This window comes from Beauveria bassiana, assembly GCF_000280675.1.
Source record: "Beauveria bassiana ARSEF 2860 unplaced genomic scaffold BBA_S00008, whole genome shotgun sequence".
Taxonomy (NCBI): domain Eukaryota; kingdom Fungi; phylum Ascomycota; class Sordariomycetes; order Hypocreales; family Cordycipitaceae; genus Beauveria; species Beauveria bassiana.
The window spans coordinates 899,090-913,288 of NW_007930843.1; the positions used below are offsets into that span (position 1 = coordinate 899,090).

At 50.7% G+C, this 14,199-nt stretch overlaps 5 protein-coding genes across 5 annotated transcripts; 1 reads left to right on the plus strand and 4 right to left on the minus strand.

The window, feature by feature from the left end:
- Nucleotides 1-7: 7 nt before the first annotated feature.
- Nucleotides 8-2,045, minus strand: BBA_03910 (oxidoreductase FAD-binding domain-containing protein; the record flags this gene model as incomplete). The annotated part of the gene is made up of 2 exons (XM_008599007.1): nucleotides 8-1,134; nucleotides 1,202-2,045. The coding sequence occupies 2 exons, from the start codon at nucleotides 2,043-2,045 to the stop codon at nucleotides 8-10; spliced, it is 1,971 nt and encodes a 656-aa protein (XP_008597229.1).
- A 587-nt stretch (nucleotides 2,046-2,632) lies between these two features.
- On the minus strand, nucleotides 2,633-4,682 carry BBA_03911 (pheromone-regulated membrane protein 6; the record flags this gene model as incomplete). Its single annotated transcript, XM_008599008.1, has 2 exons — nucleotides 2,633-4,140; nucleotides 4,190-4,682. 2 exons carry the CDS (start codon nucleotides 4,680-4,682, stop codon nucleotides 2,633-2,635), a joined length of 2,001 nt encoding a protein of 666 aa, XP_008597230.1.
- Nucleotides 4,683-7,938: 3,256 nt separating this feature from the next.
- On the minus strand, nucleotides 7,939-9,545 carry BBA_03912 (phosphotransferase family protein; the record flags this gene model as incomplete). The annotated part of the gene is made up of 2 exons (XM_008599009.1): nucleotides 7,939-9,036; nucleotides 9,090-9,545. The coding sequence occupies 2 exons, from the start codon at nucleotides 9,543-9,545 to the stop codon at nucleotides 7,939-7,941; spliced, it is 1,554 nt and encodes a 517-aa protein (XP_008597231.1).
- A 1,349-nt stretch (nucleotides 9,546-10,894) lies between these two features.
- BBA_03913 (protein kinase) lies at nucleotides 10,895-12,189 on the minus strand (the record flags this gene model as incomplete). Its single annotated transcript, XM_008599010.1, has 5 exons — nucleotides 10,895-10,948; nucleotides 11,067-11,183; nucleotides 11,246-11,538; nucleotides 11,596-11,924; nucleotides 11,981-12,189. 5 exons carry the CDS (start codon nucleotides 12,187-12,189, stop codon nucleotides 10,895-10,897), a joined length of 1,002 nt encoding a protein of 333 aa, XP_008597232.1.
- A 505-nt stretch (nucleotides 12,190-12,694) lies between these two features.
- On the plus strand, nucleotides 12,695-13,275 carry BBA_03914 (uncharacterized protein; the record flags this gene model as incomplete). The annotated part of the gene is made up of 3 exons (XM_008599011.1): nucleotides 12,695-12,838; nucleotides 12,888-12,916; nucleotides 12,978-13,275. 3 exons carry the CDS (start codon nucleotides 12,695-12,697, stop codon nucleotides 13,273-13,275), a joined length of 471 nt encoding a protein of 156 aa, XP_008597233.1.
- Nucleotides 13,276-14,199: the final 924 nt, after the last annotated feature.

The window sequence follows — 14,199 nt, forward strand, 5'->3', positions numbered from 1 at the left end:
AACAAACTCAATACCCAAAGTCTTCCCAGACTACATCCTCTCCGTGCAGCCATCCCTGCAGCAATCTGAGCAGCGACGGTCCCGCGCACAGATAAAATCTCGTTCCTTGTCCCCCGAGCCCCTTTACATCCACCTCTGCCATCCTCCTCTGCTGCACCCCCTTGACCCCCAGCCGACGCCGCAGCTCACCCTCCTCCTCTCCATCACTGCCGCTCGAGAAAAACACCGTCGTCACGGCCGCCAGCCCCTCGATCCGCGCAAACGTGTCCTCTGCTAGAGGCAGGTCCTCGCCGCGTAGACTCCACAGCAGCGTCAGCGGCACGCCGGCGTCGAGCACGGCGCGCGCCTGAGCCAGCAGCGGCGTGATGCCCACACCACCCGCCACAAATACTGACCGCAGCTGCGGCGTATCCGCTGCGGCGGTGGTGGTGGTGGTGGGGAGACGAAACGATTCCTGGCCGCCAAAGCCTAAAACGGGAATCGCGAGCGGCGCGCGCAGGTTCTGCCGCCAGAGGAGGCCCGTCGCGGGGCCGCCACTTCTCCGTGCCGTGATTTGCAGCTCAATACTCTTTTCTGCCGCTGCCGTGTCCGGCGGCGGCGGATTCGAGACTGTAAACGTGCGCACAAAATCATCATTCAGGCTCTGCGGATCGTCATCCCGCATGTGCGCGTACCCATGATCCAGTTCATTGCCAAAATCCAGCGTGACATGCTGCCCAGCGTGCCACTTCATCTTCTCCCTCTCCCCACCCAGCCTAAAAGTGAACCTTGCCACCGTCGGCGACAGCACCTCCCTGTCCACCAGCGTCGCCGTCACGTCTGGCCGGTCGGTGAATTTACTTGGCACCGCGTCCCGCTCCGTAAACAGGTGCCGCAGGGGCGGGTTGTACGGGGACCGCTCCAGGTCGGTGCCGCGAAACGGCAGACCGCGCCGGACAAAGCGCGCGGCGGTGATTGTGACTTGCACGGCGAGGGGCGTGCGCGGCAAGAGGGCGGCGGCGGCGGGGCCGACGAGGATGGAGGCGCTGCCTGAGAGGTACAGCACGTCGGACGAGGCAAAGTCGGGCACGACGATGCCGACGAGTGGGTTGACCTTGAGGTTGCCAAGAGTCTGGTACAGCCGGTTTCCTGAATCTGCATGGTGAATACAGTGTTAGCATTTTCCTTCATCTAGCATGTAGTTTGTAAGAGGACCACTTACACTCTGGGTAGACGAGGACAGCCTCATCGGCCTCATTCTTCAGCACGCGCACAAAGCCCGGCGGGCCGCCCCGATGGTTCGTGTCCATGGACGCGCCATGAGTGCTCGACAGGAAGAACATGTCCGCCTCGTCCAGCAGCTCGATCGCCTGTTCCGGCAACATCCGTCCTTGCCCCCCCTCCACCACCTCGATGTCCTCCCCGTACGCTCTCAGCTGCACCCGCTTTCTGTTCAAATACTTGGGACAGTTGCCCAAGCTCTCAGTCACCAGAAATGCCATCTGCAACTTATTATCCTTCACGTCCGCCGATCCCGCCACCATGGCACCCATGAGCTTGACGCGGTCTCTGCTTTCCAGGTCCAGCGCCAGTGCCGCCATCATCTTGCCCGCACCATCATTCGGCTGCACCACGCCACCACGAGCCGCTTGTTCTTCTTCTCCCCAGAGGGCCTGGTACACGGGATCATGCGCCGTATCGACCGAGCTGTTCAGCCCCAGCACGCCGGGAGCGATGAGCTCGGCGAAGCCCCGAGCGCCGCCCCAGAGCGTCGTCCATGGCCGCCCCTGCGCGTCGAGCGTGCCAACGGCCGCGAGCGGAGATGTAGCCACGCGCACGGCATAGTGCAGCGGCAGGCCGGCGGCAGTAGGGTTCCGCCCGAGCGGGACCTGCAGTAGGGCCCGCATGGCGGCTTCGCCCTCGTGAAAGGTTTCTAGTCGCGCGGGCATGACGTTGCTGTGCGGTGCCGCGTGCCCGTAGAACAGGTCGTCGGTTTTCTGTTGGAAGAGGCGATCGGGCTGCACGAGGTGCGGAATCAATGTGAGTATGGACGAATTCACCCGCATGGGATGACAGAGATCTGAAGATAGGGTTCGGACGAGCTATGAGAAAGTGTTGTCTCGACGGCGCCCGAGTATTATGCAGCCTCGGATTGCAATGGATTGGGCAAATCAGTTAGCGGTCGGGAGAAATGGCGGCATCACATCATCGCCAATGAGCAATGCAAATGCCATAGTGAGGTCTGGTTACAAATCAGACAAGTTTGCTCACCCGTTTGCCGCATACCCCGCACGAGCATCTGCCCAACTTGCCTAATCGGGTGGTTGCATATGGAACTATTTTGTGGCTGAATTTAAGCTTCGACTTAAGTTTGCTATTGACAGTACAGGTAATGCAAATAACAATACGTTGGAACTTTTTACGAAAAAAACGAGGGTATTGTGAGCGTGACTATCATCATGAATATCCTATCCTGCAGTGCATCGTCGTAACCACTCGCTTCGTATGCTGCAGACTGGGTATTATAACGTGCTGCATATCTGGCCCTTCCTGGCCACTCATATATCTTCAAACGCTGACATGAATGAATGATTGAGCTAATGAAGCTCTAAATAAAAATATGTGAAGTGAATGATCGAGCTTAATTGAGCTCTCAATATTGATATCTCTGTCTTTCCTTATATTGCGCCTCCAAGTCGTATGGTTGTGCGTTGCCGCGCTGGCTCGGAGGAACCCAGCTTCCGTTTGCAAACTCGTCACCAGTGTTGCTGCGCTGGATCGGAGCAAAGGATGCGTTCTGCGGCGGCGCGCCCCGTTGGAAATACGGGTCGCTTGTCGCTGATCGAACGGGGCCCGGAGCAGTCACAGATCTCTGTGCCGAATATATCGGTCCACCAGGAGGCGCAGGGCCTGTTGTAGCGCTGCGAATCGGTGGCGGCGTTGGGGTTCCATATGGTTCGGCAGAGTACGGATTCTCTGCCGAGGAGATTTGCCATTTCGCACTTGGATTGTACGGCCCATATTCGGGTGGCTGTGCTTGAGCTATAGCATTGGGGAACCCTCGCCGATATCTATGCTCAGACCCATCTAATGACTCGCCCGTTGACGAAACAGAGCGAGAACCTATGCTCCGTTGCGAATTGGACGGCCTGAGAGGATATTGGGCAGTAGGCTCTGCGAAAGAGAGCTCGGGCAATGCGGACTGACCCAGACCGCGGCGAGGTTCCTCCTCCATCAGCGGCATCGGAGTAGGAGCATTGCTATATGAATATTGGTTGCCCGTGCCGGGCCGCGAAGCTTGGCTGTGCTGTGAGGTGAGTGTACCAGAGCGTTGGGGTATCATACCCACACCTGGACCTCGCTGCGACATGGCTGTTCCGGGGCGTTGAGGTATCATACCAACACCTGGACCTCGCAGCGACCCGGCTGTACCAGGACGCTGTGGCTGCATCGTGGGCGTGTGAACTGGCCCTCCATAACCCATGTCTGCCGCGGCACTGATCAGAGGCACACTGGGAGAGTAACTCGAATTGGAGCCATCGGTTTCGGTGCGAGTCAACGCAGTTCTGTTCATATTGCTCAGCTCAATACCGCCTGGGGTGTTGGGACGAGATTGGTAGACAGGGAGCGTGTTTCCAGTGTCAGCGCGGTTGAGCGTGGGCATGGCTTCTAGCTTGTCGTCAGCTAGGGCAGAAAGGTCGGGCAGTGTAGCAGCGCGCTCTGGCTGCAACTTCTCGCCCGTCATTTTGGCGGCTTTGGCTTCAGCCTTGATCTTCTTGGCTTCATTCTTGGCAAGGGCTTTGTTGACCCTCTTTGTGACAATCCTTAGCAGCGCCTTGTTGACTTTGCGTTCACAGTAGCCAGTGAGGCCTCCATCGGCTCGGGGTATCCAGTGAAACAAAAAGAAGACGTAGAAGAGGACGGCGACGATGAGAAAAATGAGGGCAAACGCCCAGACCACAAAGGTAAAGGCCATGCCAGACAAGATGGCAGCTTGGCGATAGTCTTCCTGGGCGAGAACCTTGAGCTTGTCAAAGAAGCCAACAAAGGCGCCATCGACAGACGTGGCTTTGGTGGCTAGCTTCGCTTCGTATACGGACTTGAGGGTGAAAGCATTAATCACCTGGCGAGGACCCGAGCAGACCAAAACGCGAATCCAAGCTGGGGCGTATTAGCAAGCAAATTGAGCATGTGTTGGAAGAAGACTTACATTTGAAGCTGAAGTAAGTGAATAGGGCAATGTAGTGAGCTCCCTTTTTACTCTTGGTGAGGGCAGCAAAGACTAGGAATCGGCGCCATCCTTGGGCCTTGCCGACACGAATAGACTCCCATCGGACAGCGAGCGGATCCATGTAGGATTCGGCAATGTTGTTTCGCTTAATGACACGGGTGGCGCGGATGGCTTCGTACCCAAGATTGAGAAAGGAAAGAATGATGCAAATGGAAAAGATCCATTTGGAAACGTCAAAGGAAATGGCGGGCTTGATGGTCGATGACCACTTGTTAAAGGCAATCAGCTGAACGGCGGTGAAGCTATCAATTGAGTAGACGGCGATGGAGATAATGAGAGAGAACCAGAGATAGCCATAGGCAAATGGGGTGCCACAACCAGAGGCTTTGAAGTCTTGGAGGTTGATGTAGTCCCATTTCTGTTCGGCAAACTCGTGGGTCTGCTTCTTTCGGTTTCCGCAACAGCAAGCCATGATCACCGTCGGCCAGCGAGACGAGCGATGATGGCGATTTTAGTCGAAAAAAAAAGGAGAAACGAAGGGTGACTGATGATGAAGAACTGGCCTGCCAATGACACAAGTCGCCTTCGCCTGCGAAGGGTCGACCGTGGTGGTGAGGAGGCGGGTAGAAGTCGGCGCGAGTGAAGGGTGAAAGTGTGCTCTGACGTTGCAGCGTAGGAGGTGAAGAAAGGTTTGTACGATCGAGTCGTGTCTGTGGTATCGAAGAGTCTTATTGACCAGATTAGAGCTGCGAGATAAACATGTCGCACCAGCGGCAATAATCAGTTGGACTGATCGGGGGGTGGTCGGTCCAAAGTTCTCAAACGTCGGAGAAGGGTTATTTTGGGATGGCGTGCAACTCCTCGAATCGAAAGAGTTGAAAGGCGGAGAAAAAAGGCGAGAAAAAGGAAAAAGAAATACGGCAAGGTTCTCCAAGGGCGTTTGGGAACAAAGAGCCAAAATGGGTGGTAGAATATGAATGATGATGGCACAATCGCGAAGTGAATGAAACCGGCCGAGATAAGACGATGGCAGTATCCGTCGAAGGGACGATGAGAGCGGAGACAGGCGAAAGACGACGGGCCAGCCTTGCGAGTTTGGAATAAGAAAAAAAGTAGAATGACAAAAAGAGCGTTGGAAATTTGTTTGGAATGTATTGGCTTCAAGATGGAACAAACGGGAGGCAGAATGGCCGACTGGTCAAGTGGGCGGGAGGGGACTTGGTAAGGCCAGCCAGTGTTTGACCCGATTAGCGGGGAGTTTGCGCGAGGCAGGTGCAGGTACCAGGCACAGACAGGGGACCAGGGGTGAGAAAAAGAGTGGATAAAGAGGAGAGCATAGGATGTGGGGGCCCAGTTTTAGAGCTCTCCCTGGCCTTCCGCAAGCAGAAAGTGAGCAGCGCTGCAGCCTGCAGGTGATGCAATTCACAGGGGCTCATATGGCAATGCCCGGGGTTTTACATGCTCATTGGCCTCGAGACGGTCTTTTAATTAAGCGCCTGGCTCAAGTATCTGCAGTGGCTTTATTCGTAGCGCCGGCTGGCAGTCACTGCGGACCTGTGGTAGACTGCAGACTCCACTGCCAGTCAGCCGTTGTATTGATCATCTACGAATACTTGGGTTGACAGAGTCAGTGAAAGGGAGTGAAAAGGGAGTGAAGGCGGGTTGGTTGGCTTTCAGCCACGACCCTCAAACTGTTTGCTGGCGCGCCGATTCCAGGGCGAGGCTGGTCTCCATCGTCGCTCTCCACTTCTTCCTAGCTCCCCGCCGCCCATTGTTCCATTCCAATTACGCCAGCAAACGGAACCGTCAAAGTAGCAAATCGACAGTGCAATTGCTTCTCTCTCGCCAGCCAGCCTCATCTGACATGCTAATTGTAGTTAGAAGTGTCCGACAAAAGAAAGAAAAAAACAGGCAGGCAGGGTCGGGTTTCGCCACGTCACTGTCCCTCTACTCTCACGCAAGCCGTGCGTCACTCTGCGACGGGCGAATGCTCTCCGTAGCCGCTCCATGTACAATCTTTCCCAATCATCACGAAAAGGTACATGCCGAACTTGGCTGCAAAAAGAAAAGAAGCAACTAAAAGTGAGCCGTTTCGCAATTGCCATCTCACGGCCATGCCCGCGTCCGACGACCCCTACCTCTAACTAGTTAGTCGACTTTCACCAACCAAATTCACGCCACTTTTGCCCGGCCCCCATCCTTGTGAAACCAGTGTGGCTCGCCCATCTTCACCTCACTCAGCGCATCTCTTGACGCCCACCACCAACCACATCTTTTCTCCTTCTCTCTCTCATATGCACCTTTTCTTCGCTGTCTGCCCTTGTCCTCCCTTGTCCTCGACCTTTCTCATTCCCATTGACAATGCTTGCCTGCGTCCTGCTATGCAACGTCGAGCACTATATACGCAACCATGGGCGGCTAGCTGCATGAAAAATGTTTACTTACTGCGTCGACATGCGACGCCTTGGACACCGATATTGCTTTTGTCTTATAGATTTGCTATGCTGGCTACCGGTCTTGAAACGAAGTTTATGGACCAGCCGATTACTCGCCCGTCCCCAGCCCGAAATCCCGCAACAGCCTTGTCTCCAGGCGCCCAACTAATCGGTTGTGTTACCAGATGGAAAACGCCTCTTTCGCAGTATTTGGAAAAATTCCTCGCTTGACATCTGATAAACGACTCTCGCCACTCCAGCTGCTCTGCTGAAATTCAGTCGACCGTTTTCTGCTGGGTCTGCTCTCGCACGAAAAGTCATGCCATAAGCAAAGACGGCCAACAATGCAGCGTCGCCATGCAGCCCCAGGTATAATACCCTCCATTTATACCTATTGCCAGCGTGTGCGATTCGAGCATAACCTGATCGAATCAAGCGGCCCCATCCGACCGACTGTTGCTGGTCCTGCCTACTACGGCCTGGTCAAACACACCAAACGCATCGCGGGTAGACTAGATGACTCGTTCCAAAACAGCGCATTGTCCAAGCTTGTAGTAAACACGGAAGCGAAGCTCCAGAACGCGCAAGTCGTTGTCCCTTCATAGCGCAAAATCATGGACACGACCAGGTACCAATCATGCGTCTCTGCAGGCCTACAAGTCGGCCGTCTTACTATCGCGAGCGCGTGCACGTTGCTATAACATCGGGGAATCAACTTGACGAGACAGTCAATATTTACAGTGGTCTCAGGCCACTACCTTCTACGGAAGCCGTTGACTAACTGGTATTTTAGGTAGCACATGATTTTACTCGCTGTAGACTTGATGCTACTATGACGCCACGGCTGGCAGCTGGCCGCTGGCAAGTGAATGGCCAAAGTCCGATGAATTTGGCATACTCTATAATATGCGTGCTCTTAAAGGCGGAATGCCTGGAGCTAGTACACGCGATAGACACTCGCTCGTAATGTGAAGCCTGGGTGCGGCCATCTCTACATGTCAATGAACAAGCACAATCTGGCACATACCCTCGAAAGCCTGGAGCGTCTTCAAGAGGCGCTTGTTGAAACATACTACTGTGCTCCTCTTTGTGAGCTTGTAGTCTGGCAATGCGGCGATGCAAAGATCGGCACAGCAGCGGCGCATCCTATTTGTGGCGTCTCGATAACAGCCGAAGAAACGACACAGTTATCAACCTCTAGTAAGAATGCGCTATTCCGCAGAGAAACCGCCGCCGAAGCCTCCCAAGGCAGTAACGTGATGGGAAATGTGCGGTCATCAAATATATGTCATTTTAATCGGTGAAGGCTTGATGAAGCTTCTTCTGGTACTCCTCTTGATCTTGTAGTTTTCGGTCGATAATGCCCGAGATATTGGATCCCCATGTCAGGGCAGCGAGGCTGTAGTCGGCTTCTCTCAGCTCGTCCACCGCAACACCAAAGTAGCTCGGTAAGATTCTGTCGAATAGGATTTCATTGAAGGCAATCGGACATTTCAGAGCCAGCGTAAACCAAAACGTGCCATTTTCCCACATTTGCTCCATGATAGATGAGAGACGCTTTTTGCTTTCTTGACAGTTCTGGAGCTGCTCTTCGTGTCGTAGGTGCTCAATGAATTCTGCATATTTGGGCGCAAAGTCGTCAATCGCCGACTCGTGCACCAGCCCATCCTCCAGCCAGCACGACGGTGATTCGAGAAACTCTACTGGCAGTGAGCAAGCAAACTCGAGGTCGATGATACAGGTAATTTCCCAGTCCTTATTAACGAAAATGTTACTCTTGTGAAGATCGGTCAAAGTTAGCACGAATGGCCCATTGGCAAGTTCACGTCGAAATAGTTGTGGGAATATGGTCTTGGCAACAGTAAGACTAGACATCTGCGTGAGTGCATCATGGCGACTCGTGATCGAATTTGGCTGACTAAGTAGCCGATTATCAAAAGCCGTTAGACAGTAAAGCACCAGCTCCTTGACGTTGAGAAAAGTCTTGTTGCGTGGAATGTCAAGGGGGTATCCTTCGTTCTCATGCATCATGTGTTGCACACTCAGGGGCCGATTGACCAAATGTAGATAGCCCTTGCTGTCTAGGCGAAATGAGCCGATACGCGGCAAGCTAATGCTAGACAGCGAGAGCAATATCCTGGCCAGATTACGTTGTAAGTTCTCTCGAAGGCGAGTGCATGTATGGTTGTCGTCCCAAGAGTTCGAAAGCATCTCCCCACGGTCCGCTGTAATCGTTTCGATGATGAGGTACCCAATATCAAGGGCGGCAAATTGACTCGAGGAGTGACTGACGTATGATGAGGGCTGTCGGAAGCGAAAAGCAGCAAGTACGAATCGTCGAATACGCTGTAAGCAGCGTGACCACCAAGGCAGGAACTCAAGGTGCGTAAACTACACAGCAGTCAGCGGTGGGTGGGTGGATAGGTGCTAGCCGAAACAAGTACCCTCTGATTCGTAGATAGCCCAAAGCCGTACAGTCGTGGAATAGGAATGGATGGGCAGTTCTCTTGTAGCCATGCGTACGTCGCGGCCTCGCAATTCAACTTCTCATCAGAGTTCCCAAGTTTCTCAGCCTCGCCGACGCGGTATGGCAAAGGAAAGCGGATTAGAACATGTTTTGGGACATGTGGCTGGGCTGAGTAATCGATACGGAAACCGACAGGTACACAGAGATTGAAGGATCCGTGACGCCAGTATTCCTGGGGGGAGATATCAACGTCGGCTGTTTTGATGCCGAGGTGGTGAGCGACAACCTCAGCGAGCAGCACCCGGTGGCCCTCTATACGCCTGTAAAAGGCTTCTTTTTGTGATGGATATTGCAAAGCGTGAAGAATATTGACACTTCGAGCCTTGGCATCGGTGAAGGTGATGGGACCAGAAAGCAGACTGCGCGTCGTCATGGCGAGCTAATTGGAGATGGAAAGGGGCAACCGACATTGAGAAAAGAGGATGAACCAAAGTGCTGTTAGCTTGCGGAGTAGATCACGAACGGCCATCATGTGACCTGCCCCTGACCCCGGCGGTAAGGCCGATAAATTATAGGTATCTTGTCTGAAAGAACTTTGAGTACCTTCTCCAGGTGTTTATTTTACGTTCGGTGACGAGGCCATTTCAAAAGTGAATTTGTTTGGGATTTCATTGGGAATGGGGAGGCGATGATCGAAACTTTAACGGGTTAAAATGGATCTTATCAGCGCAGATCCAAGGTACAAGGCACCTGGAATCTACTGGAGGCCACTCACTTGGCATACCCATTGTTGGCTTTTTAGCGTCAACGGTGGCACCCAGTTGGAACCATCCGGACCCTGCTGTGGATGGTGAGAGAACGTCAACCTCCTCCTCGCACTGATATCGCACGAACAATACAATACATACAATACACACTAAAAATGACTCGAGAACAACTCTAACGAAAGAGAAGCCTTTGAATGAGAAACATCAATTTCTAACTTCCTTTACTTGGTCGCGCGTTCTCAACTGGTAGTTTTAGGTACGACAACATGATCAATGGACCGGAGAGGCGATTTCTCGAAATACAAAGCGCCAGATAAAATGCAAGACAATTGAGCAAGTGAGAGCGCTCGTTACGCGTTGAGTACCGACCTAATGATAAGCAATGCTACAGAGTAAAGCGTGGCTAACAGACCTAACAGCCTAGACTAGTGCTTCCGCTTGTTTGCTGAGCGCCAACTATCCGGTGGTGGTTAATTCAGATTTGAACATTTGGTTGAGAGAGTAGCTAGTGACGGCCGTCCTGCTACCTGCTACTGCTGCCACCGCCGCGACACGAGCAATGCGGCCGGAGCATCAGCAGTATAAACGGCGCGCCACAGCATGGACCACCAGCCTTTGCGAGTAGCAGGCAAAACGCTAACAGAGTCGTATGACGGTCAAGGGCTGTAATGAGGTGCGACTTGTTGCTGACGGTTGAACGTTAGCGCCGCTCCATTGCAAGTGGCAAAGGAGCTGGCAGCTCCACCTCGTGGAATATGCGGAGGAAGAAAATAAAACTGCAAAGAGACCACTAGCATGAGTGTCGACAATATTGCCTGTTGCTATAAGCCTAGCTCAATGTCACTTCCTGAAGAGATGACGCGACATTATTCAACAGCCTTTGGCATCGTTTTTCCTTGAACAAACGGATGCATATAGCCCTGTAATGCCGTGAGCCTCCGTTCAGGAACCCACCACACGAAACACTGAACGAAATTGAGAAATGTGTCTCTTTCATCTCCCTTCAGAGATGTGGCTAAGGATTCAAAAGTTCTCTCGGTGGGAAGAGGGACCAGTCCAGTCCAATCGCCTGAGACAACAAATCGTGGTTAGAGAGAAGCGGACATACAACGGCATAGTAGCTTAGAAGACTGCTTACCATCATCATCCCAATATTTTCGGGTTGCAGGGCTCCTTTCTAAGAATACACGAGGTGGCGGACCCATGAGCGCAGTCATGGCTGCAAGATGGCAGGCGTCATTGTGCTCCTGGGACTCGCTGTCGTACACGTCGAAGAGCTTCTCTTTCTCGAGAAGATCCCAAGCCTAGATACAAATAAATAATTAGTAAAGAAAATTTACGTGAATATTTGGAATGGTAATTTTACCAGTAACCCAGCGCTCCACCTATCTACCTCGGGCCCCCATTGCATGCCCAGAATCACTTCAGGTGCGCGATATGGTACCGGCATAGCATTTCCGTGTTGTTCTGCACCAATGCGTGCTTGACCAAAGTCGGAAATGACCAGCGGTCCTGCACCTCCCAACACGTATTGAGAACCGTAGATAAATCTTTCCCCTAATTGCTTTCGTGCAATGGGTGTGTCGATCTCATTTTGTTCCACTCTTGAGAGAATTGATTCGTCTGTGAGCGCGATCAAAAGATTATCCGCGTGCAGATCTAATTCGATGCAGTTAGTGATCGAGCCAGATAAAACAAGAGTATAAATAAGAATACCGGTATGAATAACATCAGCCTCAAGAAGCAGATTCATGCCTAGAAAAACCTGCCCCATCGCACCGGCGACGGTTTCGCGCGGAAAGAAGCCGGTTTGTTGCATGTCTTGGAACGATCGGAGACTCATTCCTAGGGGCTTCATAACAAGCACGTCATGTTTTCCAGCTGGGCCATCTATTTGAAAGGACTCGTGACTCTGGCGGACATTTTGGAAGCCGAGCTCAGTTGGAGTGTTTGTCGGAGCGTTTGCAAGATGTTTGTACACAAGAAGTTCCTGATTGTGCTGCATGGTGTTGATGTACACTTTGAGTGCCCAATATTTGGCATCACTAACAAAGTCAGATATGTGCGCTATTGTTGACAAGCTTGCCTCAAGTAGACTGACCGAAGATCGCGAGCTAGCCATACAGTTGAGGTCACGCCGTAACCAAGTTTAGCGACAACTTGGTGGTGTACATGAATGACCTCTCCTATTTGCATCGGGTAATATTCATCACAGATGTAAAATGGCAGTCTTTCTTCTTCGAGCTTCTGGGCTGGGTCGATTACTTCGAACCCAGTGGTGGGAAATTGGCGTGGCTGCTGGAGTGCCATTTCGTCTTTTCCGTTAGCCAAAGATGTCATGACACGGCTCGAACTCAAAAAGCGCCGGGACAGCTGCGTCCGTGAGAGAACTTGTAAGAGGCGCCGTGGTCCTTGTCGAGAAAGCATGACAACGAGAGAGGGAGGGGTATGCAGAGATCTGGGGTCAGAGTCTGAAGTGGACGGATCTTGGGAGCTTGCTCGATTTGACCCGCTTTTCTAAGCGCTGTGTTTGTCCTTGTCGCACAGTCTCGGCTTTCACGACATGATATTGGTGAGCTAAAACGATAATCAGCCAATCAATCAGCCGTGAAATTCGCCTCATATCTGCGTGAGTACAGAATAGACTTATAGATGTATAGGATCCGGTCAAAGTTATTGTACACCGTAGACACATGAGCATTGCCTTCTGGGGACTGTATAAGTACAGGATGTTGGTTACCATCTGCAAATACCAAGATGCACCACTCTCACAATTCTTTGTCTTCCCCCGGGACAGATTTTCATCGAATTAATTATGTCTGATTCTAACCAAGAAGCCGATCAAGCTCTTACTATCGTTGGAAAGGTGTCGAAGTCGGAGGTGCTCAGTCTTAACGGACCCCAGGGACCAGAGTGGGTTCGCGGCATCAAGGTCGCAGAAAAGACTGTGAAGACAGATGTACGCATCTTATCTTTTAATATAGTTGCTATCTACTAACGTGTTGCAGTTCCCGAGCGTCTCAGCCATGTTGATTGCGTATGTAATAATCAACAGCTAGCATGGACAGTGGAAGTAGAGCTAACGATCACGATCAAAGTGGCGGCAAAGCTCACCAGTCTCGCGATGTGCAAGCCCATTCAAACGTGATCAGCGTGAAATTCTATGATGGTGACGAAAGAAAAGTTGTTTCCGGTCATGTGCACATGGACGGCCGAATTGAATATAACAAGAAACTCCCCGGCGGTGGCTTGAAGAGCACCTGGAAACCAACGAGAGAACAGGTCAACCAGGCCAAATGGACGATTTACGACACGGACAAGAAGAAGCAAAGAAAGGTCACAACGGAGGGCAAATGGTGGTATATAGAAATAGAGGGCTGCAAAGTTCCTTTCTAGTCGCAGATAAACCCACCACCTGCGTTCATAAATCCAATTCCATGATCAATTCGCCAAGGAAGTGGTACTAGAGCTATTGTGAAAGCAGGATAAATTACCTTTACTGCCCAGCCGACGCTTTTACTGCCGAAGTGTTCTCTGAAGCTCAGTTAAAAGCTAGTAATTGTGAAGTCCATTAGGTGGACCTGCGTCAACTACTACAGTGGGGTTGCAAAAGTGACGCTAATAAATATCGCGACCACGTCGCACATTTATAGTTGTAATAAACCGTTGTGGCGGCACTGCTCTGCGCTATATATACTGCTATTACGCCTTCGTTGATTGCTAGAACTGCTTTCAATGACCTGATCTTTTGCCCTGTGGTCTGACGGTATAGGCGTACGTCACATATAGCTCCGTAAACGTTAATATCTTTAACTCTAAATAATTCTAGAACTATAGCTCCTTTAACTCCTATTATTAAATAAAGCCCTTATAAGGAAATAAGGTTTTAAAGAATATATATAGTTAATATTTTTATTAAGATAATTATATTTATAAAAAATAATCTTAATTTAGTTAATATGTAAAATTATAAAATATTATTATAATTAGTTAATTATTTAATAAATCTTTATTATATTTTATGATTTATTTATTATTTTTAAAAAGGTAGAAAGATTAATATTTACTTTAACCTTGATATTAAATCTATTTAATTACTTAGTTTTTATATTAATAATGTATTAATAAATTACAATAATTTTAGTTATTTTACATTTTTCTAATAAAACCTTAGTCTAATATAATAATAGTAAATATATAAGTATATATATTATTAATAGATATATAAATATATTATTATTATATTATATTAATTAAGCTAATAAGCCTAACGTAGTAAATAAGCGAGTCACATAGATAAGTAAGTCACACACTCCACCT